Source organism: Ochlerotatus camptorhynchus, unplaced genomic scaffold (assembly GCF_037179485.1).
Source record: "Ochlerotatus camptorhynchus isolate MF236.1 unplaced genomic scaffold, CSIRO-AGI_Acam_v1.1 ptg000031l, whole genome shotgun sequence".
In the NCBI taxonomy this organism is placed as follows: domain Eukaryota; kingdom Metazoa; phylum Arthropoda; class Insecta; order Diptera; family Culicidae; genus Ochlerotatus; species Ochlerotatus camptorhynchus.
Genome location: NW_027040522.1, coordinates 362722 through 389648, shown reverse-complemented (window position 1 = coordinate 389648; position 26927 = coordinate 362722). Strand labels below are relative to the sequence as shown.

General features: G+C 38.5%; 1 protein-coding gene across 3 annotated transcripts in view; it reads left to right on the top strand.

The window, feature by feature from the left end:
• Positions 1-26927, top strand: part of LOC135708566 (uncharacterized) — a 325441-nt gene that overhangs the window by 76976 nt on the left and 221538 nt on the right. Inside the window, exon 2 of one of the 3 annotated variants that reach the window (XM_065230679.1) lies at positions 16428-16483. The exons of the other annotated variants lie outside the window; for them this stretch is intronic. Coding sequence (XP_065086751.1) covers positions 16428-16431 — 4 coding nt within the window. The 3' untranslated portion in view covers positions 16432-16483. Of the gene's footprint in view, positions 1-16427; positions 16484-26927 lie in introns of those variants that run through there. 3 annotated transcript variants of the gene reach the window in all.

Sequence of the window (26927 nt, the reverse complement as noted above, 5' to 3'; positions counted from 1 at the left end):
ACCAAAGCTACCGACGCCAGGGAGGTAGCTCCCACACCTGGACCCTTCCTATCGACCCATCAACTCATGAACCGGGGACCAACGGCTTTACTTCCCTTCCGAAGGAAGGCGTGATCAGAGATGCTATGCCTCAGAACATCCCGGCGGCGCTGACTGGGATTGTTTTCATTGCTATAACGACGACTGAATTATGGGGCTTAGAATCAGAGGGGTGAAAGCCAATTTTCTTCATCGATTTCCTCTTTTGATGACCATGGCTTCACTAACCTATTTCTGCCATGCTCTTCTATCATCCAGAACAACAAACGTATCAATGAATATGTTTACTGTCGTAATAACTCGAAACAGAAAGTCGATGTAGAGAATCGATCAAAATCACTTGCACCCCCGCTTCCAAGTTTGGAAACAAAATTACAACTCTGGACAGCATTTTGTATGGCCGTTGGGGGCGTGTGGTGCTGAATATGGTGATGAGTGTGCAAAATGTTCCGCAATTGCATCCTCCATGTTCGCACATGCTCGAAAATAGGAGGCGATTGCCACTTCGACTTGTTTCGTCAACTAACGACTCTCTCGTGACAGTGTTGGGGAAGCAGCATATGCGTGTACGTAATTGGTGGATTTGTTAGTTATTTTGACGCTTTTGGACAATGCTTGACATTTACCACTTTTTCAAAAGTGTTTTGAACAATGCGTAGAAATATTTCTGAACGATTGGTGATAAAATAATTGAAATTGGTCCAGGGGCAGCTGAGTTATTAACGTTCAAAATCTTTCATAATTTCGTTATATGTTCCATTTTTGGTTTTCACAAAGTGTACCCCCATATAGAAATCACAGACGTAGTCCTACGCAAAAAAAAAAATGTTTCTAAATACGGGAACTTTCAAGTTATGTGAAACCTCAGGGTCTATACATTTTCCTAAAATATCAGAAACCGTTAAGCACAAGTTCTTAATAATGGTTTTGCGCTTGAACAAAGTAGAACCAGTGCACACTGGGCCAGGAACCGAAATTAGCAAGACAAAACCTCTAGCGCATTGGGTTTGCATTATATTGAATTGGTGTCTTTGGCAAAGTTTCTCGGTTTAACATGCATGTTCATCTGGTCATGGAAATAAGTTCCAATTTTCTCCGTATAGATGGTGCTGCGATACTAACTTTCTTATTTCGCATGATAGAGGTTTGCTGTCTTCGGCAAAGTTTTAGAACATAAAATAATGTATTAAAATGCCGAAAAATTTAAAGTTCTAGGTCTTCAAATAACAAAGATACAGTGAATATTGTAAAATTTAACTGAAATTTACGTTTTTCGTACTATTTTCCATACAAACGAGAAATCCTTCATTTTTAACGCCGTGTATCTTTTAACTCGAATAATTTGCAAGTTTTGAGGAAGAGTTCCCAATATTTTGGGTCGATACAAGCGAAATATTAGCCAAAATAGTGAAAATTACCATGATTTTCATAGTCCGGTTTCTCGAAAAGTAGCAAGTATTAGCAAAAAGTCGTTTACTTTCTGAAATGTACCAGTTATCATCAATCAAAGGTGAAATTTTACCGGACATATACTTTTATATATTTGAGATATCTGAATTCATAGACTACAATGTTTATTCAATAAGCGTTCGCCAATGCACGGCTTGCTGGCTGCGTGCGATGGAAACGATGGAATATGTCTCTTATGCTTCGCTAGCTGCACGTTGGTTGACGCTCTAGTAATGTATTCACAAAGCTACTTCATGTATAGTTGTTCATAGAAATTATTTTTGTTTTAATTCTTACAATTACCTGTTATCTTACAATGTCGATTATTGCAACAGTATTTTCACGGGTTCTGGAAATTGCAACAGTATTTTCACGGGTCCTGGAAATTGCTCTTTATCGATTTGAAGAAACTGTTTCTGCGTCTTCGATGTTTGCAAGACGACTGATTATCATTTTATCGTCTTGTTAGGATACCCATTCGAAAACATTTTCATTTCGTCAGGTAATAGTAATGATGGCAACACCGCCAGAAGATTTTTTTCAGAATCCAGAAATAACGGCAACAATTACAGGAATTGAGGAGGATATCCTTCGTCGATTCGTTACAATTCTGTGTGCGCTATCTAGCAAGCTTGATATCGACGTAAAGGCATTCGAAACCGACGCAGAAGAGACTAGAAGGTTTGTTGTCCATTATTATAGTTTTACCCTTTGTCACCTACGGTACACATGATCTTGGTACATGGACCGACAATCATAAGCCATTGTGATATTCCGATTGGTTTATGATCTGAAGAGGCGCAAGAGCGGCGGAACAAATCCATCAGAAAATATCAGAAGCACCATTCTCGACAATTCAGTCGTCTTGCAAACATCGAGGACGTATTCCATTGACAATCAATTGCAATAATCGACATTGTAAGATAACAGGTAGTTGTAAGAATTGAAAAAAAAAATTACTATGAATCTAGATATCTCATCAACATTTGTCACGCGCACACATGTTCGAGAATATACATGAAGAAGCTTTGTGCATACATTAGTACAGCGTTCGCCAACGTGCAATTTGGGAAGCATAAGAGACATATTCCATCGTTTCCATTGCACGCAGCCAGCAAGCCGTGCATTGGCGAACGCTAATTGAATAAACATTGTAGTATATGAATTCAGATATCTCAAATATATACAATTATATGTCCGGCAAACTTTCACCTTTGATTGATGATAAATGGTACATTCCAGAAGGTAAACAACTTTTTGCTAATACTTGCTACTTTTCGAGAAACCGGATTATGAAAATCATGGTAATTTTCACTATTTTGGCTAATATCTCTCTTGTATCGACCCAAAATATTGGGAACTCTTCCTCAAAACTTGCAAATTATTGGACTTAAAAGATATACGGTGTTAAAAATGAAGGATTTCTCTTTTGTATGGAAAATAGTACAAAAAACGTAAATTTCAGTTAAATTTTACAATATTCACTGTATCTTTGATATTTGAAGACCTAGAACTTTAAATTCTTCGGCATTTGAATATATTATTTTATGTTCTACAACTTTTCCCAAGACAGCAAACCTCTATCATGTGAAATAAGAAAGTTAGTATCGCAGCATCATCTATGCGGAGACAATTGGAACTAATTTCCATGACCAGATGAACGTGCATATTAAACCGAGAAACTTTGCCAAAGACACCAATTCAATATAATGGAAACCCAATGCGCTAGAGGTTTTGTCTTGCTAATTTCGGTTCCTGGCCCAGTGTGCAGTGGCGTAATTAATTTCTGAAGAAAGAGACAGCTGAAACCTTTGTGCTTGGCAAGGTTTTATCTAAGCAAAAACGGGTGACATTGGTATTTTTTGGTAAATATTTTATTCAATTATCTGATTACATTTTGATACTTTTACAACACGCTAATTTTTAAAATTTAAGGTTCATAAATTTCAGTTCATTTATTTTGAAAATGTATCTTAAAGAGTTGTTTTTTTCTGAGCGCAATGTGGATTTTGAACCCAATTCAAAAGCAGTTTATGAACATGCAATAAACTCAATACTCGCAAAGAACCCAACTGAACTTATGATTTATTTTTGCAAAAGCTATGCAAAATTTTCTAATATTTCCTTTAACAGAATTTTGAAAATACTTATATAAGAAAACAGAACTGCTTGTAATTCGTATAGCTGAAAACTGTTTTCCAAAACTTGATTAACCAATCAGGTTTCATATTTATTACTGGTTTGGAACATTGCATTCCACGCTATTTTAACTGTGCTCAAACAGTTTTTCCTAAATCCTTATTTACAATTTTAGTTTATAGACGTCAATCTATCCAGCGGGACAAACTGAATGAATTTCAAAGATGATACGTTGGAATGTACCAATAGCGTACTATAGCGTACCTTCAAGGATTTTGAACGAACCTCAACTCTCCCGGTAAACCCGCGTTTTGCTGGATTTCCATGGCAATGTGATGTACCACATGCGAATCTGTAATTCATTTTTAATGTGCCTCTCATTTTCCATAAATGCTTATACTAAACTTTTTAATCTGGTTTATATATGAACTCTGACCACGGAATTGGATGCCTCGGAAAATTTTAGCCTGATTTTATACAAAACTCATTATACTTAAGTGCATTGTATCAAATTTTAGGACCAAACACGATGCGGCTTCATGCGAACACCAAACTCGCCAGAACTTCACCCAATAGAAAAATTCTGGGCGATTATGAAGGGCTAGCTCCGGAAAACAGGGAGGGTCTTCAAAAACGACAAGGATTTGAAGAAAGAGTGGATGAAAGTGTGTAAGAAAGATAGCGCAAGTGTTGTACAGGATTTGATGGGTAGCGTTAAGTCCAAGGTGCGGGCATTAAGCCTAGAAGAGGAGGTTGAATGGACCAACTGTGCAAAAACATAGCTAATGTGTGTTTATTTATTCCCTGAGAGTTTCAAAAATATCCAACTTAAAATGAATTTTTGGTGATCATTTTTGTCTGTTGCTTTTTTTTTCGAGTACAGTATTTAGGGTGGAAGAGGACGAAAGAGCATTCACCAAATTTATACTTCTCAACTTTTCTTCTTTCGCATTCGTTACAGTAATCAAACATACCATGCCAATCAGGCTAAGGCCTTGATGTCCTCTGCTGTCCGAAGAAGTCGTCTCCACTCTACTCGATCGATGGCCACACGTTGCCAGCCTCGTAGTGCGAATTAACAAAATTTGTCTAAACAACTGTTCATACAAAAAATCTTTGTTTTGACTTGTGCAATAAGGCCCTAGGTTTCGTAGAGGACCACTGGTATAATCAGCGACTTGTAGATAGTCAACTTCGTGCGGCGGCGAATTTTATTCGACCGCAGCGTCCTCCGAAGTCCTAAGTGGGCAAGATTGTCTGCCATAATGCGACTTTGAATTTCTCTGCTGCTATCATTTTCGACAGTGTGGGCCAAAGGGCTTATTGGTGTTAGTGAAATGTGCAAATGTTTAGTGGTGTTCGTTTTTTATTGCAATGTTTATCTTTTTACACGAAACAGCTGTTGGCAGTGACGTATTTCTATCTGTTCGCAGATGTTCAGAAATGTTAACAACATTTTTGCTTCTAACACCAGCATGCTGCCTGATGGCCCAGACCTTATGTAAATGTCATTGAAATACACGAACTCGTAGACCATCTCGATTTTATCACCGTCAATCTGAACTCTGGGTGGCAGCTTAATATTGTCTTCCCTAGAACCTCTTCCTCTCATGTATTTCGTCTTCGATGCGTTGATGGCAAGTCCAATCCGCCTGGCTTCAATCTGATGTACGTTTCCGCCATCGTCTCAAAGTTCCGTGTCATGATGTCGATGTTATCGACAAATCGAAGAAACTGGATGAACTTCCTGAAGATCGTGCCACTCGTGTCTATCCCAGCTCTTCTGATCAAACCATCTAAGGATGCATTTATTTTAGAAAATGCTATTTCAGTGCGATATTCCATAACATACAATTTGTGGGCGCAGAAAAATATCTGAATTTAAACTTTACTTTGACATACTTGGTTGCAAAATGGAATATCTCGAGATCCTGATCAGATAAAAAGATAATATTGCCGGAAAAGTTGTTGAAGAGATCATAAACTTTTTGCTGGTGGACAATAGTTCAGAATTTTTCCACTACGTAGCGGTAGCATACATGTGAAATTCTCGCATGTGATATGTCTCGAGATCCTGACCAGATAGAAAGTTACTGTCTTGGCAAAGTATTTCAGCAGGTCAAGGCCTGTTCGATCACACCATCGGCGTCGGGCTCTGCCACATTTGAAAATTTATAGCGGCAGCAATCGATGGTAGCGATCTGAAGATGTTTTTGTATGTTTTAAATATTTCGTTTATGTTTTGATTAGTAGAATATATGATATATGATCGATATTGAATTGCTTTGAGCCGCAGTATCTAAGAGAAGACAATATAACAATGTAATAAGTTAAGTGTTCATACTACCTAGGATTGTACTTGAAGGAAGTTTATCGTCATCGCCATTGGAAGTTGGATAATTTTCGCCATTGTTTCATCACTGCATCTAGTGCAAAATGGAACATTTCGCCATTGTTGTTCGAACTCACTTCAATCATCATCTACTGAGAAGATGTAGTGCTAGATCATATTCAGACCATAGTATTGCTTTACCAGATCGTGGATGTGCTTGTTGGATTATGGATTATACTTAGCGAAACCCAGTTCCTTTGTTGGACTTCTGCGTGTTAGTCGGATTGTACAGTGTCTCTTTTGAATAGCTATCGTTCCCGTCAGACACTTACGTCCACTGCCGGACCTCTGCGTCCACTGCCGGACCTCTGCGTCCACTGCCAGACCTCTGCGTCCACAGCCGGACCCCTGCGTTCACTGCCGGACCCCTGCGTCCACTGCCGGACCCCAGTGTCCGCTACAGGACCCCTGCGTCCACTGCTGGACCCCTTTTTCCACTGCTGGACTCCTGTTTCCACCGCGGGATCCCTGCAACCATTTTAGTACCGCAGTGCTCTCATCGTCGCAACGTAGCAATTCAGGGTTACTTCCACTCACTTGCTATAAAAAAATGTTTTTCAGAATTATGAAATCATGAAATAGTATAATGCTAATTAGTACTTGTAAGTTACAAGAAGAGGTCATGAAGTATATGTTTGACACATAAAATCTGTCAATATTGCTTTCAGTGCGTCACAATCAGCAATTTTACGACTCGTGAGCGCTCACTCTGAGTGAACGCTCACGAATCATAAGATCGCTGTCACAATCAGCGAAATTGACAGGTTTTAAAAATCAAACACATACTTTACACCCTCTTCTTGTTACTTACAAGTACAACATATCATTAAAACATCTAATGTTTGTATAATTCCGAAAAAAAAAAATTTATAGCAAGTGAGTGGAAGCAACCCTGCGTAGCATCATTGATGAACCGCAACTTCCATTCACCGGACCGTTGCGTCCACCCATCGGACCCTTGCGTCCACCCACCGGACCCTTGCGTCCATTATCGGACTGTTTACAGTCGAACTGCGCTCTTGGACCACAGCGTCGACAAACATTAGTCAATCGGACCGCAGCGTTATATAGTAAATTCAGCATGGCAATGATTTCGTTTCTTTTAAAATTTATTAAAAAACATCCGTTTTTTGGTGGGCAGTATGTTCGATCACACCATCGGCGTCGGGCTATATATGCCACATTTGAAAATTTATAGTGGCAGCAACAAATCCCCCCGATACGATGGTAACGATCTATTCTTCAGTAGTATAGGTTTATCCGTCATTCCATCTGTAGATGTTTTTGTATGTTCTCAATATTTTGTTTACGTTTTGAAAAGTAGAATATATGATATATGATCGATATTGAATTGCTTTGAGCCGCAGTATCTAAGAGAAGACAGTATAAAAATGTAATAAGTTAAGTATTCGTACTACCTCCGAGGAGGCAGGATGCCTCTCGGAGGCAATAAACAGAATTAAAATGGTGAAATTACGATTATACAAATACACAACGTAGTGAAAGACATCCTGTTCAAATAAGGCCTTTTAGCTGGTGGACAGTAGTTTGGAGTTTTCTCACTTCGTGGCGCTAGTATACGTGTGAAATGTTTGCACATAAAATATCTCAAGATCATGACGAGATATAAAGTATATGTTTTCGAACAAGTTGTTCAGTAAGTCAAGATCTTTTCGTTGGTGAACAGTACACAGATATAAATTCTGAATTTTAATAGTGATGTTAACATAAATTCACGTAAACTTGTATTTCATTTCACGCAACCGAGCAACTTGTAAAGAATGTTGTTTACAACAATGGGATTTTGTATACAATATTTGCCACATTGCATGAAATGTCTCATAACTTTACATGATATATAGTGTAAAATTTTATGATATGTGACGCTCCATTTACACTACTTTTTCGAACTGTGAGGTTCGGTAAACCGATTTTTCGATGAACTGTCAAAACTACCGAGCAATTCGGTATTTATGTCCCGAGCGATTCGGTTATTTCGTAGACAAATTATATTATAATAGTAATGGTACATATATTGCTCACAGAAGTAAGGTGGCTGTTTTTCGTGGCGATGCAGGCCAAAAAGAGACTAAAATATGACCCCTGCAAAAAGCACATTCTTAGAAGCAATCGTGAAAAAATAAGAAATATGCCACTATTCGTACGCTGCTAGAAGTGTAACGTCGAATTTATGGTTAGATACACCTTATCCTAAATCTATCCAGAAACGATTAAAATCTACTGAGTTCGGCCAAAATGTTCTTCTCTTTCTTCTTCGCATATGAAGCTTATTACTGATCGCATTGTAGCTTACTGCGTGCCCTCAATTTAGTGTTCTAGATGCACTTCCACAGTATTAATTGAGAGTTTTCGATGCCTGTAACATTTTTGCATTAGTATAATTGTGTGTCAAGTACAATCATATATTATGCCCAAGGAAGTCAAGACCGGGCCGGGAATTGAAATGAGCCACCTTCAACATGGTCTTTATTTGTAGCTGCGCCTTTACCGACAAAACTAAGGGCGGCGGAGGAATAACTTCAAAAAAATATTACTCGAAAACGAAAAAAAAAAATACGTTGCTGATTTTTTATATGTTGTGTAAAAAGCCTAAATTTTCAAGTAAAAATATAAAAACATATTGCGCCTTCTGGAATAGAATCCACAAAAAAACAAATAGAGTCAATTGTTTTCAAAACACAATCCCAATTCTTTAAAATTATTAAATTTTTCCTAAAAAGCATTTTTTATTACCAATCGTTCCAGTTGTTTTAATAGTTATGATATTGACGTAGGACTACGTCTTTGATTTCTATATGGGGGTACACTTTGTGAAAACCGAAAATGGAACATGTAACAAATTAAGAAAGATTTTGAACGTTAATAACTCAGCTGCCCCTGGTCTAATTTCAATAATTTTATCACCAATCGATCAGAAAAATGGCTACGCATCGATAACGATACCGAATGTTGATTTTCAACAAAAAAATATTAAAAAAACTGATTAATAATAAACGAATTAACTAACAAATCCACCAATTACCTACATGCATATGCTGCTTCCCCAGCACAGTCGTCAGAGAGTAGTAAGTAGACGAAACAAGTCGAAGTGGCATTCGCATCCGATCCTCGGGCGCGTGCGAATAGGTAGGATGGAATTGCGTAATATTTTGCACACTCATCGCCATACTCAGAACCACACGCTCCCAACGACCACACCACTGTGTGGTGGTGTTCGGTCGTCGAAATTAGTAGTAGCAGTAGCAGTGCTTTCGGCGTGTGGCGTTGAAAATTGTTCTCCAGTAACAATGAAAGACTGCCTGCAAGCAGCGATCTGCAGAGCCCACATAAGCAACCATCAAAGGAGGAAGAAGCTGCACCGCTATGCTATGGATCGGAATCAGTAGCTCTTCGTGAGTCGCTGCGGGTCGGTCATCTATGCCAAGCGTGTCACCCTCTCTCCAAACGGCATACAGCTCAACAGCCTCATCCGTGTTGAACACCCAGCTCAGAATTACTCAACCATCACTACAAAACGGTCCTTTTCAGGGCCACCAAAAATTTGTTAAAGAGTATTATTTGGACATTGATCAAGGTCATCAGTTCCCGCAAGCAGCTAGCTATCAAGGCTCAACCTGTCTATAGAAGGTGTGGAATTGTAGGCCTTTTTCCTCGGCTTTCATTCCGCACGATTCGTTTCTTTCGTTTAATCAATCGCCCTTGTAGTGACGTCAAAAAGATTGTTTCAATCGGCGCTTACATATGAAATTGAATGTGGATTATAGAATTTTTTGTAATTTACCAAAATTTATGAATGGTTTGCCACTAAATGTTGAGATAATTTATTGATTATTGAATTATCACACTGTATACCATGAAAAAGCAACCTGTTTGTGAGTTTTTGCCTGTTTTCAAGTAAGGAGTTATCATAAAAAAACAAATAGCCAGCTGGTATTTCCCGGCAACTTTACAAATAAATAAAATCAAATAAAATCATCATGCAGAACTAGCTAGGATTTGTTTTGCTACATATTTCACAAAATTGCTTTCGAGTGTTAAGACATCGTCTCGCGCAAATTTTACATTTTTCCCTCTACCAACACATACATCAGGGCTAGATAGATCTCCACAGGATCTATAGAATTCACGCAATTTCAAAAAACCATAATGCACCGCATTACGAAAAGAGGTCAGGTTTCGACCAATAGCAGATAGATTTTAATTCTAAACAAGCCAAACGATTGGAAATTTATCTACCAATCTGCTAAAATGAACACTTAGTCACTATTGAAAAATATCAAATGTCCAACTGTTGCAATGGTGATCAAAATTATCACCGAATGTCTGAAAACAGCGCATTCCCTAACACAGACTTAAAAATCGAATTCGATGCGGTCCCACTGAACGGTGCTCATTCTAGGATTGGGCGATCTTCAGAGAAAGATCGATCTTGACGGATCGATCTTATATTTGGCTCTAGAATCGATCCACTGATTAAATCGGTACCAAAGAATCGATCTTTGGTAGATCGATATTATGGTTTAAAAGTGATTTTAAGTGACCTTTCTGACGTTTATAACTCGCACACTTTCGTAATCCCATTTTTTTCAAGTGCTTAGTTTGCTATCCTCACTTTCGCTCTGGCCAAACATCTTCTTCTTCTTCTTCGCTTTTCAAGCTTATTGCATATCGCAAATTAGCTTATTGCGTGTTCTCAACTTAGTGTTCTAGATGCACTTCCACAGTTATTAATTGAGAGCTTTCGATGCCTGTACCATTTTTGCATTGGTATAATTGTGTGGCAAGTCCAATCATACTTCTATGCCCAGGGAAGTCGAGAAATTTTCCAACCCGAAAAATTCCTAGACCGGACCGGGAATTGAACTCAGCCACCTCCAGCATGGTCTTGCTTTGTAGCTGCGCCTTTGCCGACTGAGCTAAGGGAGACCCCAAACATATTGGTTTGTTATTGTTATCCTCACTTTCGGACCATCAATAATCTTGTTTACGTTGGTACCCCAAGAAATTATGTCCTTTATAATATTCAATTAAATGTTGTCGTGACGGTAAGGAGCAATGAGCACAGGAGGGAGGTAGTTAACATCGTCAAATGTTGTGTTCGTTTAATTTACCACGCAGTATGGGGTGAGAGTAAAGGCTCGAGTAAAGATCCAAGCGCAATAACAGCGGAAGCGGAACGGCAGCGGCAGCGGAAAAGCCCGATCTGAGTAAGCCTACTTGTCGGATTGAAAACTAGTTAGAACAAAATCGACTTCGGTTAGGCACCTTGATGTCATTTTTGACAACTTTCAAACTTCCCGTTTCCGTTCCACTTCCACCCACATTGCGTTTGGGCCTTAACTCGTTGACTCGTTAAGATCGAAAAGATCGGAAGAAGAGATCGATTTTTTCGATCTTTTCGTGGACAAAGAAAATCGAAAAATCAGAAATCGGAATGAAATAGATCGATTTTCCAAAGACAGCAATTTATAAAATAACGAACATTTTGAATGGCTCGAGTGACACTTGCCTTTGATAAAAAAAAACACGTCTACTGAGGATTCATATTTATGAAAAAATCATCTATCAATGAAACAGTCATCGGTCGTCATTGAAAAGCAATGCAACTATTTTCTGTCAATCTAATTGACTTTTATTGGATCTGTTGTCTTGTGAATTTTAGCTAAACGGCCTCTTTTCTGATTTTTATCTCTCAATCTATGAAATATACACGAAAACTATGTTGGAACGAAACTTCTAGAACAATATGAGGAACATTATGCCGTACACTACACATTTTTATATCATATGGGTGGAAAATTCGTAGAACAAATACTTTAAAATTCTTCACATTTTAAGATATCTTCGAGCATGAAACTAAGTGAAAATTCAATAAAATCACTTCGAATAGTCAACCTTTGGCCACAAAGTTGGTAGATAACACATTAAGCTTTGCTATGAAAGTTGTTACAGCAGCTTTCGTTGTTTCAGTCTCGAGATACAAATATTGTAAGCCGTAAATTACCTTAAAAACATAAAATTAACTTGAAGCACCTCTAAATCATCATCGATTTTGCTGAAAATTTACACAGAAGTACAAATTAACATGACGAACAGTAATCACGGTTGACCCGTTACATTTGGAACATTTCGTTTAAAATGAACAGGTCTAATGTACATGTACATGATTCAACTAACTCAGTCGTGAGATTGCTTTGTCTGAAGAAATTTCCAAAAGCATAGGACACTCAAAGCTGAGTATCCTATGTTTTTTTGGAATTTCTCCATACAACTGAGTAAAAGTGAATCACTCTCTCAATAGTCCAGTTGATGATGATGATGATGATGATGATGATGATGATGATGATGATGATGATGATGATGATGATGATGATCAGGGCTCTACAATTTCGAAGCTCTAAAATGAACTCGAGTTTTGTTTCTCTCATACAAACGTGTTCAACGCTTCATTTCTATAACGCCTAGCTAGACTATCAGCAAGAAATGATAATGAAAAAGAAGCACGCTTAGAAGGAAACGCTGGCTGTGGATCTTCTCGTCGTTGCTTTGCTCATCGCTTTCAATGTAAGTAACGTCGATTTTCTAGTTAAACGAAACCTGGTTGAAGTATAAACAATTGAAATTGAATATAAGTAAAACTAAATTCATGGTAATTTCGCGGAATCGTGTAGATGAGGATGTCTTTGTTGTTATTGATGATGAGACAATTGATCGCGTTCAGGAAACTAAATATCTTGGCGTGATTATTGATGACAAACTCAAGTTCAATTCTCATATTGACAATGTCATCAAGAAAATTTCCAAGAAGTATGGAATTCTATGTCGCTTGAAAAACGATATAACTATTGGTAGTCAAATACAGTTATACAAATCAATCATCTCCCCTCATATAGACTTTTGCCCTTCCATTTTATTTTTGGCCAATGAAACACAAATATCGAGATTACAGCGTTTGCAGAATAAAGTAATGCGTTTGATTTTAAGATGTAATAGATTCACTTCCTCAACTTTTATGCGGACGCAATAATGGCTGTCAGTGAAGCAAAGAATTGTGTTTTTGACTATGGTGTTCATTTTTAAAGTAGTTAACGGTTTGCTGCCTCGATATTTGTGTGATCGGATTGAAAGAGGAATTGATTTTCATAGATATAACACTAGAAACGCGGATGAAGTAAGAACACCACATCTTTTGAATAATGCTTCACAAAATTCATTATTTATCAAAGGTATAAATGTTTTCAATTCGATGCCTAGACACATCAAGCGTGCAACTACACTTACAGAATTCAAGAGACGCTGCATTTCACATGTAAAAGCTGTTTATTGAGCAGTTAAATTTTTATGAATGGATCAATCATGTATCTTGACAAAGTTATCACTAACGGATTATTTTGTATGGAGACTGTCATAAAGACATTTTAGTAATTTGTGTAGCATTTACAAAAAAACTACATTGTTTGCCTCGATGGTGATGATGGATTTTTAGTTTTTTGATTTTGTAGTAGTAATAGTAAAAATAGCTTTGAGTAGTCTACAATGGTTTGAGCCTCGCGCGCGGAAGACAGGTATAAATGACTAATACGTGGAAATTGTGGCAAAAGCCTTGAATTAGTAAAGGATTGGCTGGAAGTCGTTTCCTTGGATATAGTCCTGGCACTGCGGAAGCTTAAACGTGTAAATCCCAGGTCACGTATAAATGGAAGTATTGTCGAGGACTATACTTGGACTTTTGATAACTAGTTACACCTTTGAATGTTTTTGGTTGATGCCTATAGCATATTTAACAGGACATTTATATCTGTAATTGTAACCAGCTCGATTTTGTTTGCAAACCTGGTTAAAATGTTTATATTTAATTATCTTAAAGATAACTCGTCCAGCTCAAACCTTTGTAGGGGTAAGAGGTGGGACCATCATCATCATCATCATCATCATTATGGCTTTCAATCCTCTTTCACGAACACTCTATCACTGCTCTTTCAATTGGTTTAAAATGCTTTATGTCCCGTTTTCGTTAATTGTTTGTAGATAAATATGTGGATGGAAGATGAATTAAACATATTACGTGTAATCTTCAAGTGTTTTCACGTGAGAAATGCTTTAAATATGTAATTTCATTTTCCGTCATATACGTCATGAAACCTCTGTTGATGTGTTTCATGAAAGAGAAAACTATCAAAGTCGAGCGCTCTTTCGCTCATCCGTTTCGACGAAGCTTGAAAGGAAGACCAATGGAGCGACGGGAGAAAGAGAGACAAGCGATTGAACATTTGTTTGTGCACGCCGACTGAGGTTCTAGAATGCTGCGAAGCTGTTCGACTTTAATAGAAAAAGAAAACCAGCAGTCTCTTCGTCGCATCGATTTGGTCGATTGAAGCTGATATTGTGACGCCCTGATGAGGATAATGATGATGATGATGATGATGATGGTGGTCCCACCTCCTACCACTACAAAGGTTTGAGCTGGACGACTTACCTTTAAGATAATTAAATATGACAATTTAACCAGGTTTGCAGACAAAATCGAATTGGTTACAGTTACAGACATGAATTCCCTCTAGAGTTTACAGTTGCTTCACAACGATATAAATGTGGAAAAGCTCAGACGTCGACCTCTTAGTTCGCCTTTTTAACCACCTAAAATATAACGTTTTTGCTGCACTAAAAAGAATGAAAGAGCCGTAAAACCCTTTAATAAATCCCATAAAATATTCATAAGTATTACAAGCAATCAAGAGTTAATGAACAATCAACAAAGCATCCTATTACACTAGCAACCCCGCAATCTGATGCTATCATATTTTTCAGCAATGTCAGGAATGCTCACGAACCCCCAACATTTGCCAGAACCTTACTACTAACTCAAGGTGTCTTCCAAATGAGCTTCAAAATTGCATTTCTTTTATCAAATTTAAAATTCAGACCTCTATATCCGTAAGACGCGCGCGAGGCTCAAACCTTTGTAGACTACTCAACAATTTTGTTTACTATTACTATTAAATCAAATATCAAAAATCCATCATCACCATCGTGGCGTTGTGGTTTCATTTGGTGGAAGTTTCAGCGATACTGATATTTTTAGAGATACTATGTTACACATAATGTATCAAGGGTATCGGGGGAACGACACTCCCTAATTTATTTATCCACAAATCTTCCGCACCTGTAAAAGAAATCCAGAATATATTTATCGTATCCCACATAGGCTGAAGCAAATTAAATTTCTATTTTAATGTACCCCCGCCCTCTCCACCACCATCAAAAATTTCATAATATTGAAGGGGCAGAGAAAATTTCAAAATAAAAATAAAAATCCCTATTCGCTTATTTTTTGAATTTCTAAAAATATGTTTTTTTTTAATTTTCCAGTACCTTGTTTATTATTTTTTCTTCGTTTAATGCTATTTATTTTTTGCCAAAGACAGTTACTTTCTGGCTGGTTTTATATATGCGAGATATTATATATGCGAGAATTGCACGCGTAGTGAGATATTTCTGAACTACTGTCCACGAACTAAAAGGTCTAGACCCCCTAAACTACTTTGTCGAAGAAAGTAACTTTCTATCTGGTCAGGATCTCGAAATATTCCATGTTGTAACCAATTAAGTCAAATCCCGTAGTATGGACACCGTTTACGCGGTTTCTATTTACATTTTCCCTACCATCAGCATTTTTTTTTAGGCTTTCTATAATCAAGGTTAAGCTTTGTTTAGCCAAACCCATTAAAATTATGAAGTTTAACATTAACTTAATTTAAGTAAGTCGAAGATCTCAAAATATTCAATGTCTTGTTGTTTCATATTTCAAGTACAAGTTCAAGATACAATACACAGAATAGTTTTCAATTTTACTGGTGATGTGAGTAAAATTCCTTTTCACGTAAACCAGCAACTAGTAAGAAATGTTGCTTACAAAGATGGACGGTTGCATACAATTAATGGAATATCTCATGACATGTCTCATAAATTTACGCGATCTTTGATGAGTACTTAGTTCAATACAAGTTTTTTAAGGAAAACCCGTTGATTTCAGATCAATTGGTAGCTTGGCAGCAAAAAGGCAATTGAAATCTCATAGTGTTGTACAAAGTAAATACAACGCACGAGTACTCGTGTAACAACAGTTAGTGCGAGTAACGAACGGTTAATAACAAAAGCTGAAAGGAACCGACGATCAATTAACATAGAAATGTTAGTCAGATACGTAAACGACAGAGACGTGAAATGAAAATCCTCTTTTGTAGAAATACGACTTAAAGCGTACAATAGTATCTAAAACTAATTGCAATCGCACGATGACAATCTAGAAACGTACATTTAATTTAATCCAATGTATATATTCATCACGTCAAATATCAACTCATATTATTGTTTTCTTTACTTTCAGGTAAGAATCTACTGAAAATAAATCGCAATTATCGACAATAAACTGCCCACATCATGTGAAATTCTCGCCTTTATCGTGTGAGTATAAACCTATTGTTCTCATACCGTGTCACCTATGACTCATTTGATGATGAATTTTCGGTCCATCAATTTTCGAACGAGTGCTAAGCCGCGTAATGCTCAGCCATACGGTGAATGATAATAACTCAATGACTGAGTCGAATTCAATAAATGGAGCTACTCGGTGAGTGAGTGAAATTTTCCTCGCTTTTCCAATTTTACTTAGTCTTGGAGTATACTAATAGGCTGACTGAAATATTTCTCTATTTGCATCATATTTAAAAAGTTATCCCTGTAAAAACGATGAAAATTTTACCCCCTCACTAAGTAACTCCGAATTTGGTATTTTGGTGTCGAATTCCACTCAATGTACTCTCATCGACCGTGCATCCTTCGCCGATTAGAAAACAATGAAGCAGGTTGACACGCTGCTCTTCAAAGCCGAACTCACCGAGCCATCCCCGACGACGTATCATGACTCATTTCATGTTTCATTTAAAATCACTTTCATCGCACATTATAAGGAAGCAAAAATTTTGTGCTGGGTGGTCTTCTTTCCGACTCACTTCGGCTTGAATACAGTAGCGAGCTGTGAAGCCGAAAAAGCGCAATCACTCTCTCGCTTGTCATCCACCGTGAAAATGTGTCTCACTTTTTAGCTGATGGGCTTAAATAGAAAAGACCAACAACAACGACAGGGCAGACGAGGAAAACATGAGATCATCTTCGGATAATTATCATTTCAATCATAAATTGTGTGAACGCGAAGCTTGGATTCGCTCAACGAAAGCTGGCACTTCCCCTAGAGGGATCAATGACGATGTTGCTCGGTTCCAGTATAAATGTCCCCCCCCCCCCCCCCTAGCCCGAAGCCCAAGTAGCAGCAAGCAGAAGCTCCTATGGGGGAGGCATTATTTTTAGCAAGTCGCGAAATCTCGGAACGATGTTCAGATGAAGCTTATCGCAAAATGAATAAAATATGAGCTTGTCTGTCTCGTGGAGGGTGGCCGGGAGGTACAGAGCTGAGAATTCAGAGAAACGTGTTGTGCTGTTGTGTTTCGCGCTGCTGATCACCTATTAGCATTTTAACCTAGAAGTGACTGAGGCGCAGTTGGTTTGGAAGTTAAACATTGTGTTTGATCTTTTTACCCTTCTTACAAAGAAGGGTATAGATATCACTTGAAAAACCGACTATCGATCCGAGGCCCGGAGGGCCGAGTGTCATATACCATTCGACTCAGCTCGACGAGATCGGAACATGTCTGTGTGTGTATGTGTGTATGTGTGTATGTGTGTATGTGTGTATGTGTGTATGTGTGTATGTGTGTATGTGTGTATGTGTGTATGTGTGTGTGTATGTAACGAAATGAATGCGCTCACGTTTCTCAGCAACCGCTCAACCGATTTGGACAAACTCGGCGCCAAATGATAGGTCTTGGGGTCCCATTGAACGGTTTTGGAATCGGTGAACCGGTTCCGGAGATATGGCCGGAATAAGATCCGGTGAATATGGGCCTTCACGCTGGATTTAACGGAAAACGTATCAAAACACATCAAATTACTACAGAATTCAAAAATAAGATCAATGCAAGTCGTGTTAAGTGTTCCAGACCACATTGGACACACTTGGACATGTTCCGGGTACCCCGGGGAAGTTGCTTGAATATGAATTGAATTAAAACCCATTAAATCACATTAAAATACGATGATAAGGTGATTGGTAGCCTCACCAAATAGACTACACCCGGATATATTCCGGGTACCCCCAGGCAGTGGCGTAGCGTCACTGGATGACACGGGGGTGGGGGGCTTGGTCACTGATAATGACAATAAAATAAATAAACTTGAATAAGTAAGAAGGGTCTGATCACACCATAGGTGGATAAATTCGGGTTTTTTTTCTTATGATGGCTTCTGCTGGAAACTATGTGCTTTGAGATGATGATAGTTAAAAATGCACGGTGTCTCTGAAAGAAAACAAACACCAAACGAAAGCATTATTCACATCCAAAAACTTGTTTTTTATTTGTTTTCCGTCGATCTTGTTTTCCGTGCTGAGCACCAATGCTACCGACGCCAGGGAGGCAGCTCCTACACCTGGACCCTACCTATCGACCCATCAACTCATGAACCGGGGGCCAACGGCTTTACTTCCCTTCCGAAGGAAGGCATGATCAGAGATGTTATACCTCAGAAAATCCCGGCAGCGCCGACTGGGATTATACCCAGGCTTGCTGGGTGAGAGGTAATCACGCTTACCACTACACCACCGGTGTCGTTATTCAAAAACTATTTCTCGATGTCGGACTCAAATGGAAGAGGGTCACCTAAGATTTTGATTGATTGGTGGATGTTTCAAGGATACTGATTTTTTTGTTATAATAGTGTTATTCTACTAAAGACACCTGTCGTGAACTGGTAGAGGTTTCAATCCTGCTACCATTTTCCACTGTAACGCTCCTAGAAAGAACCCAAAGTTTTCCGCATCATTCGTAACTCTTCTAGCTGAACAGTCCCAACACGAAGAATCATCCCGCATGCCTTAGTCTATCTTAGTCATTCCATATCCGGGAATCTTAGGTGCATCGTGTTCAGCGTTGCCAACCTTCCAGATTTATCTGTCATCTTCCAGCTTTTTAAGGAACATCCAGACCTCCCTTAGCTCAATTGGTAAAGGCTCAGCTACAAAGGCAAGACCGTACTGGAGGTGGCTGGGTTCGACTCCCGATCCGGTCTAGGAATTTTTCGGATTGGAAAATGTATCAACTTCCCTGGGCATAAAGTATGATTGTACTAGCCACACAATTATATTACTGCACAAATGGTACAGGCATCGAAAGCTCTTAATTATTAACGGTGGAAATGCACCTAGAACCCTAAGTTGAGGGCACGCAATAAGCTACTATGCGATATGCAATTGAAATGCGAGAAAGAAGAAGAAAAAGAAGAAGACAATCAAACAATCTTTTGTCTAGACCATGGTTGCAACTTGCAAATACTCATTTCAGCTAAAATAATGTTTTTCTGAATAATAAAACCAAAAGATGGTATGATGGCATGTTTAACTTGTAACTTACAAGAAGAGGTTACAAAGTATGCGTTTGAAACATAAAACCTGTAAATTTTGCTTTCTATGAGTCACAATCAGCGATTTTCTGATCGCTGAGTGAGTGAGTGAGTGAGTGAGTTTGTGAAAAATCGCTGATTGTGACTCTCATGAAGTGAAATAAACAGGTTTAATATGTCAAACACATTCTTTGCAACCTCTTCTTGTATCCTACCAATTCAAAATTTGATCATGGCATCTAATTATTTCATAATTTATAAAAACATTGTTTTAGCTGAAATGAGCATTTGCAACCTTGGTCTAGACCAGACTTTTCGTGATTTGTCCAGATTGTACCGAGTTCTCAATTTGCCTTGCTTCACAATGTTAAGAAAGAAGGCATCAAATGATTTTACCACTCACGAAAAATGTTCAAATCCTATTCCCCGGGAAATGATTCAGGTCAGTGTTCAATAATTTAGACAGCGGATAAATCTTAACTTTTTGAATTATTTTCTGGATGAACCAAGCAATGTGCTTTACTTAAGGGGTTTGCTGCATTCCTCCTAGGCCATAAAATTTAAATATATTTGTAACTCGCTATTTTCGAACAGTTAACCCGACAACTCAGCAGTTTAGCAAGAGACTGCTTGAACTGGGTCTCAGAGTCAGCTTACTACCGGGTGATCAAGGGACGCGATTTAAAAATATGAAAACACAGGAATATTCACGTTTTCTAACTCATTTACTTGCCCTTTCTTGTAACGTGTGGGCCCAGCAGGCATTGCTGGCTCGTTTGGCCACCTTTGTCGAGCCGAGAAGGGACCAGTGCTGCGTGCTGTCAACACTTTCAATTGGCGTAAGATATTGGTCTACCCCTGAATTTCACTTCCGACACTGATATTCGTTGTAAGCATGATGTCAGCCGGAACGACTTTGACATTACTATCCATATGAATATCACTAGGGAAACATTGAAAATCTTACAATTATCTCAACAAATCAACTGTTTTTGTATACCATTGCATTGTTTTAAAATTATTGATGAGTTTTCTAAAGATCGGTACAGGAAAGGGCAAGTATCTGGCGATCATAAGACACATTTTCGATAGAACTATTCAACAGTGGTCCCTTTACAATTTTAATGGCATTTGCGCATTGACATTGAGGCGAATGACATTGAAATTCTAACCGAGTGAACTGATACTGACCTTGTGAAATTCAGTATTTTGTAGGTATTGATATCGATATTTTTCAGTACTAGAAGGGACCCTCTTTTACGAGTGAGGCCATCGTATCTTTCTAATCGAAGGCAGTAATTCCATCCCGAGCCCCTAAAAGGGGGGAGAGGGTATTAAACAATTTCACTGTACTAGACTATGGTCTTGGTCACAAGGACGCCTGTTTACTTCTGCCTAATATTCGAAATCTAAGATGGCTATCATCATTCAATTTTTCCAATTCTCGTTTCACCACATAAGCTCATCAATTGTTAGCTTAAAGCTAGGATGTTCCTCCATTTAGTATCGTTCGAGGGTTTTGGCAGCGGTACTAACCCTCTCACTGCTGTGTGTTGTCTTCTGTCTTTGTTATTAAAATACGTGAATTTTACAAACAACAACAACTCATACAGACAAAAATCCACAGATTTTAACCAACTGGTTACATATTATTTAAAAGTATGCCTAAAAGTAACAAACGTAAAACCTTTCTTTGTTAAAAATAAATGTTCAAACACAAGCACATTGAAAAATAAATTGGCACATATTGAAAAAAAAAACGTCATTATCAACAACATCCAAAAAATCCAGAATTTTCGTTCAACAGCAGCCAGATTTTTTGAAAAATCCCTTGGCAACCCTGATCATGTCACACTCTTTCAACCAGAAGTCTCATTGAATCTTCTTCACTTTATATTATCGCATCTTATGAATTCGCTGTTTCGGAACCGATCTTCAATTATCATAACATGAATAATGTTCGTGAATTTGGAGCTTTCCGAAGTTCAAGTTTAACCAACATCGGTAGGTATCTTTCATTGAGTTATTTATGTTGTTTTGACTATGTCGTCTATCAATAGAAAAGAAAATACATCATCAAATACGACTGTACTGATATATCTTTCATGTTTTGGCCACATATTGCAACCAGTCATTACAGCAGCAAAAAAAAATGCTAAATAGGTTAAGGGTGATACGGTCAAAATTTGGTCAAGGGAAAACGCGTGTAAATCGGTGAAATCGTTTATTTAAAAAATCAAATTAAATTTCTTTTTCAAGTTCAATTAGTATAAAATTCAGGAAAAATATTCAGTTAGGCTTCCGCTTTTCCAAATCCGAATTGCCGGGCCTTACGCTTGACCCCTGCCATCAGATTTTGTACAGCCACCTTGTCCACCTTCTTCGCCGCAGAAAGCCAGTTTGCCTTGAACTGCTGCTCGCCCTTAGCAGTTTTTTTGGTCTTCTTTAGGTTCCGCTTGACAATAGCCCAGTATTTCTCAATTGGGCGGAGCTCTGGCGTGTTGGGAGGGTTCTTGTCCTTGGGAACCGTAAATTTCTTGGTTGACAGTCCCGGAAGCTATGAAAATGCTGCTTTTCAAGCCACAGGTACAGATGGCTTGCCAAACCAGATATTTCTTTGCGAACTTTGACAGTTTCATGTGCTTGAAAACATCTGCTACCTTTCCCCTTCCTTTTGCCGTATAAAACTCCTGTCCCGGAAGCTGCTTGTAGTCGGCTTTGACGTAGGTTTCATCGTCCTTTACCACGCAGTCAAACTTCGTCAGCATCGTCGTGTACAGCCTCCGGGATCGCGCTTTGGCCGTCGTATTTTGTTTATCATCGCGATTTGGAGTCACTACCTTCTTGTAAGTCGATAGTCCGGCTCGTTTTTTGGCTCGATGCACGGTTGTAGACGATACACCCAGCTTATTTGCGGCATCTCGGAGAGAGAGGTTAGGGTTTCGCTTGAAACTACCGGCAACTCTCTTTGTCGTCTCAGCGGCTTCCGGTTTTCGATTTCCCCCCGATCCAGACTTCCTGGCTGTCGACAAACGTTCCCCAAACACTTTAATTACATTTGTAACGGTTGATTTGGCAACTTTTAGCGATTTTGCCAACTTTGCGTGCGAGTAGCTCGGATTTTCGCGATGCGCGAGCAAAATTTTGATACGCTGCTCTTCTTGCTTGGACGGCATTTTGACAACTGAAGAGTGAATTCCAAAATCAAAATAGGAGCAACATTCTACACACACACACCTTCAAAATGAGGGGTGTTCAGGTTTTTTAAATGCAAAATTGAAAGAAATACGTCAAGTTGATATTGACCAAATTTTGACCGTATCACCCTTTATGTAATAAATAAAAAAAATCCTAGTTGGAGCAGATTTGAAAATTTCGAACAATGCAAGAAAATTGGAGACCAAAGATGTCAACTCCTTGCTGCTAACAATTCGTGGATACAGGGCGGGCTCTTCTACCCATTTATTGGGGCATCTTCCTGTTGGATGGTTCGTTTTCTGACCAGCCAATTGGATGAAGTTGTTGGAAGGAGATTCTTTACTGTCCCGTAGACGTGGATAGGTGACTTTGCCTATCAATCCACCCAATCCGTTTTTGGTTAAAACCATTTTTTTTTCCTCTGTTCGGGACATAAAACCACTGCGACCAGAAATTTGATCTTTTGTAGTGTATCCCGTGTCCTTAGTTTAGTGCATGTCGTATTACTCAATCACTATTGAGAATGATGAAGTATTCGGTTTTGATACAGTTGTCATTCTTGCCTTCATCGCAAGGAATCGATTCTGATTTAAAGGTCCCGCTATTTATACCCTTCGGAGTGTTGAAACACCCTCCATTGGCCCCACGCCCCTTTGTCAGTCAAAATTGGATTCCTTAGCACCAAAAACAAGCACTGACGCCGATAATGACCATGCATCAGAACCCTAGTCTTAACCACTTCAAACTAGAGAACAACGAATAGAAGATTAGGAACCACATAGATGAAGACTAACAAACTCATTTTTTTCCTTGTTTTAAGTTCATCCTTGGTGGATAATGTCAAGTATTGCCAACAAGGCATAAAAAGTAACAAGGACTAAGATGTGTTCCTTGGATTACTGAAAAATTCTGTTCCCTTAGTTTGAAGTAGTCAAGACTAGGAATCGGTGGTAGATCTTAAATACATCCCGTAACGTACCACGAATAGGTGATCTACCCACGTAACGGGGCTCTCGGGTTACGGGTTACGTTCTCGACTTCCCTGGGTATAGATTATGATTGTACTTGCCACACAATAATACCTACTAATTCTAAAAATATACAGTATTAGAAAGCTTTCAATTCACAACTGCGTAAGTGCTCAAGAACACTAAGTTGAGAGGAGGCTGTGTCATTTTTCCGAAGGACGTTTTGCCGCAGAACATTTTGCCGAAAGCTAATTAGCCAAAAGTCATTTCGCCGAATAGGCATTTTTTTCATGATTAAAAGAAGGCAACATTTCTAAAAACGCAAACTATGATTGTTTAAAAATTTCCCAAATCAATACAACTTGAAAGAACTGTTCATGTTCATAAGAAGGAAGCGTTACACAGATAAAAATTCTGAATTTTAATAGTGATGTAAACATAAATTCACGTAAACTTGTATTTCATTTCACGCAACCAAGCAACTTGTAAAGAATGTTGTTCACAACAATGGGATTTTGTATTCAATATTTGCCACATTGCATGAAATGTCTCATAGCTTTACATGATATATAGTGTAAAATTTTATGAAATGTGACGCTCCATTTATGTGCATCATATTGAACAGAACTTTACACTACTTTTTCAAACTGTGTACTTTTGGATAGCTTGCCAGGTTGAAAAACATCTAACTTTCTTAATCTTTTTTCGAGACTGATTTCAAAAATTACTAAGCTTTGAGATAAGTTCAAACCCGCAGAAAATGGCTGGCTCTTCGGTGAAATGACCCGTTCGGCGAAACGTCCTTCGGAAAAACGTCTTTCGTTCCATTATTTTTTTATGGGTCCCGATAAACACCTTGAATGATTTCAAAGCCTCAGATTTTTGTTTTGAGCTGCTCACTTTTAAAGAATTGTAAAGCTGATTCCATTAAAATTGATGTTTATCATTAACTTAATTTTAGTTAGTTGAAGATCTCAAAATATTCAATTTCTGAAGATTCGTATTACAAGTACATGTTTAAGATGCCATACACATAAATTTTGTTTTGAATTTTACTGGTGATGTGAACATCCATGCATTTAAATTTCCTTTTCACGTAAACCATCAACTTGTAAGAAATGTTGCTTACAAAGATGAACGGTTTCATACAATTGATGGAATATCTCATGACATGTATCATAAATTTACGCGATCTTCAATGTTTATTGTATATGACGTTCCATTTATGTGCAGCTTGAGCTTGATTGACCGCCCACGGTTGCTACTCTGTTACTGCCAGATCAGCTGTAATTACACAGAGAACCAATAGACGATGCTTGGGACTAGCAATCATCCTAAATGTGTTAAAACTGGTGATCTTAAATTAGGCAATACCAGCGCCGGCCGCGCCCGAACACAGGTCAAGAAAGGAATGGGAAGGATTGTGTTGACATGACACTCGCTTTGATGGAAGCCGAGAACACCTCTGCACTTCCACGAGGTATCACTGGGATGTTGGATAAGAGGGTTGGGTTTGCAGCAGGGTTCGTTTTGGTAAACGATAAGCTGTATTGGTATTCCAACGATCATATAACGCGAAGGAGCTTGGGACTAAACCCACGGTCTTCTGCTCAGTAAGCAAAAACGTTTGCCACTAGGCAGACGAGCACCTTTTTAATCACCGAGTTGCTGTTATTACCATGTAGTCATATTAACAAATAAAACGATTGACGAATCTTGAATGTGGATGGGCCTGAGATTAGACTCATGATGTTCTGCTCAGTAAGCAAAAACGGTTGCTCTATGGCCACCGAGCCCCTCATATCACATAATACCGTTGCTCAAATTTGTATATCCATTCAAACCCGGAACCAACGACAACAACGAGATTCGCAAAATACACGATACACAAGCGATTTTACCATAAATCTCTTTGATATGTAAGGACCTGGGACCACGTTTTTCTGCTCAGTAAGCAGGCCACTGTAACCAACGATCTTTCAAATCCGAAAACTAAAAACTACGAAAAAGTACTTAGGCCTTCATTAAGTTCCACTTTCACGCGACGTTCAATGACAGGGTCCTATCCAGGATTACATCTGAAAAATCCAAATCTGGCCAACGCCCACCTAAACCTGTTCTAATCCACCTGAAATGACTAACGAATGGAAGACTTTGACTACCCAGCCATGCAATAGTCTCATTCCGTGCCTTATGGCAACTTGATGATTATATTGCGCTCATCTTTTGGCACCACCCAGGGGAGACTTGGTCCTGTACCCAATGCTTAACTTATCTCCATTCCGCTCAGCTACTGGCAATTTCTTGTGATATAGTGGGCGGAATATTATTATATGAGACAATTCAATGCAGACGTCTTTCCAAATTTGGCAGATCGACAGGTAATCGGTGAGTTACCACGATCGTTGCTATTGAACCACTCGACAACGTCCCATCGTCAACGCCTGCTATGAGAATTTCTCATTGCAGACGCCAACGAAATGACGTCATCGAGTTATCGATCAACTACCCTGGTTATCGCCTGGTACCTTATAGCACGATGCTAGGAGGCGAACCGGAAGAATCGATGAGCTACCTCTCCCCCTGTATATGACGTTCCATTTATGTGCATCATAAAAACATAAATTTACACTACGTTTTGGAAATGTTTAATTATGGAGAAAAAAAAAGTATTTCAAGTTTGCATTTAATTTCATGAAAGAGAAGAGATGTTCAGTAAAGTCCTATTAACATCACCTAAATTGTATGACCTTTACAGATGATCTAAGGAATGAATGCGGGAATATTAGCGAAGTTCTTGAAATATCATGAAAATATGGGAAACTTCATGGATGTCTCAGTCAAATCTCAAAATCAAACTCATTATTTTATTTTACAAGCGCTGTAATCTCGATATTTGTGATGCATTGACCTAAAATTAAATGAAAGAGCAGAAGTCTTGATAAAGAGAGATGATTGATCTGTTTGAAGGGTGGAACGGTCAAAAATTAGTCGAATATAATTAAGTGTACACTGATTATGTTATTATATAAATGATCAAACTTTATTTCTTTTTGAAGATCGACGGCTACAAAATACTAAATATTATTGTATTCGGCTTCCAACTTTCCGAATGCGAACTACCGGGCTTTACGTTTCACACCATCCATCAGATTTTTTTACCGTTGTATCAACCTTATTTAATGCTGCACAGTTCGAAAAAGTAGTGT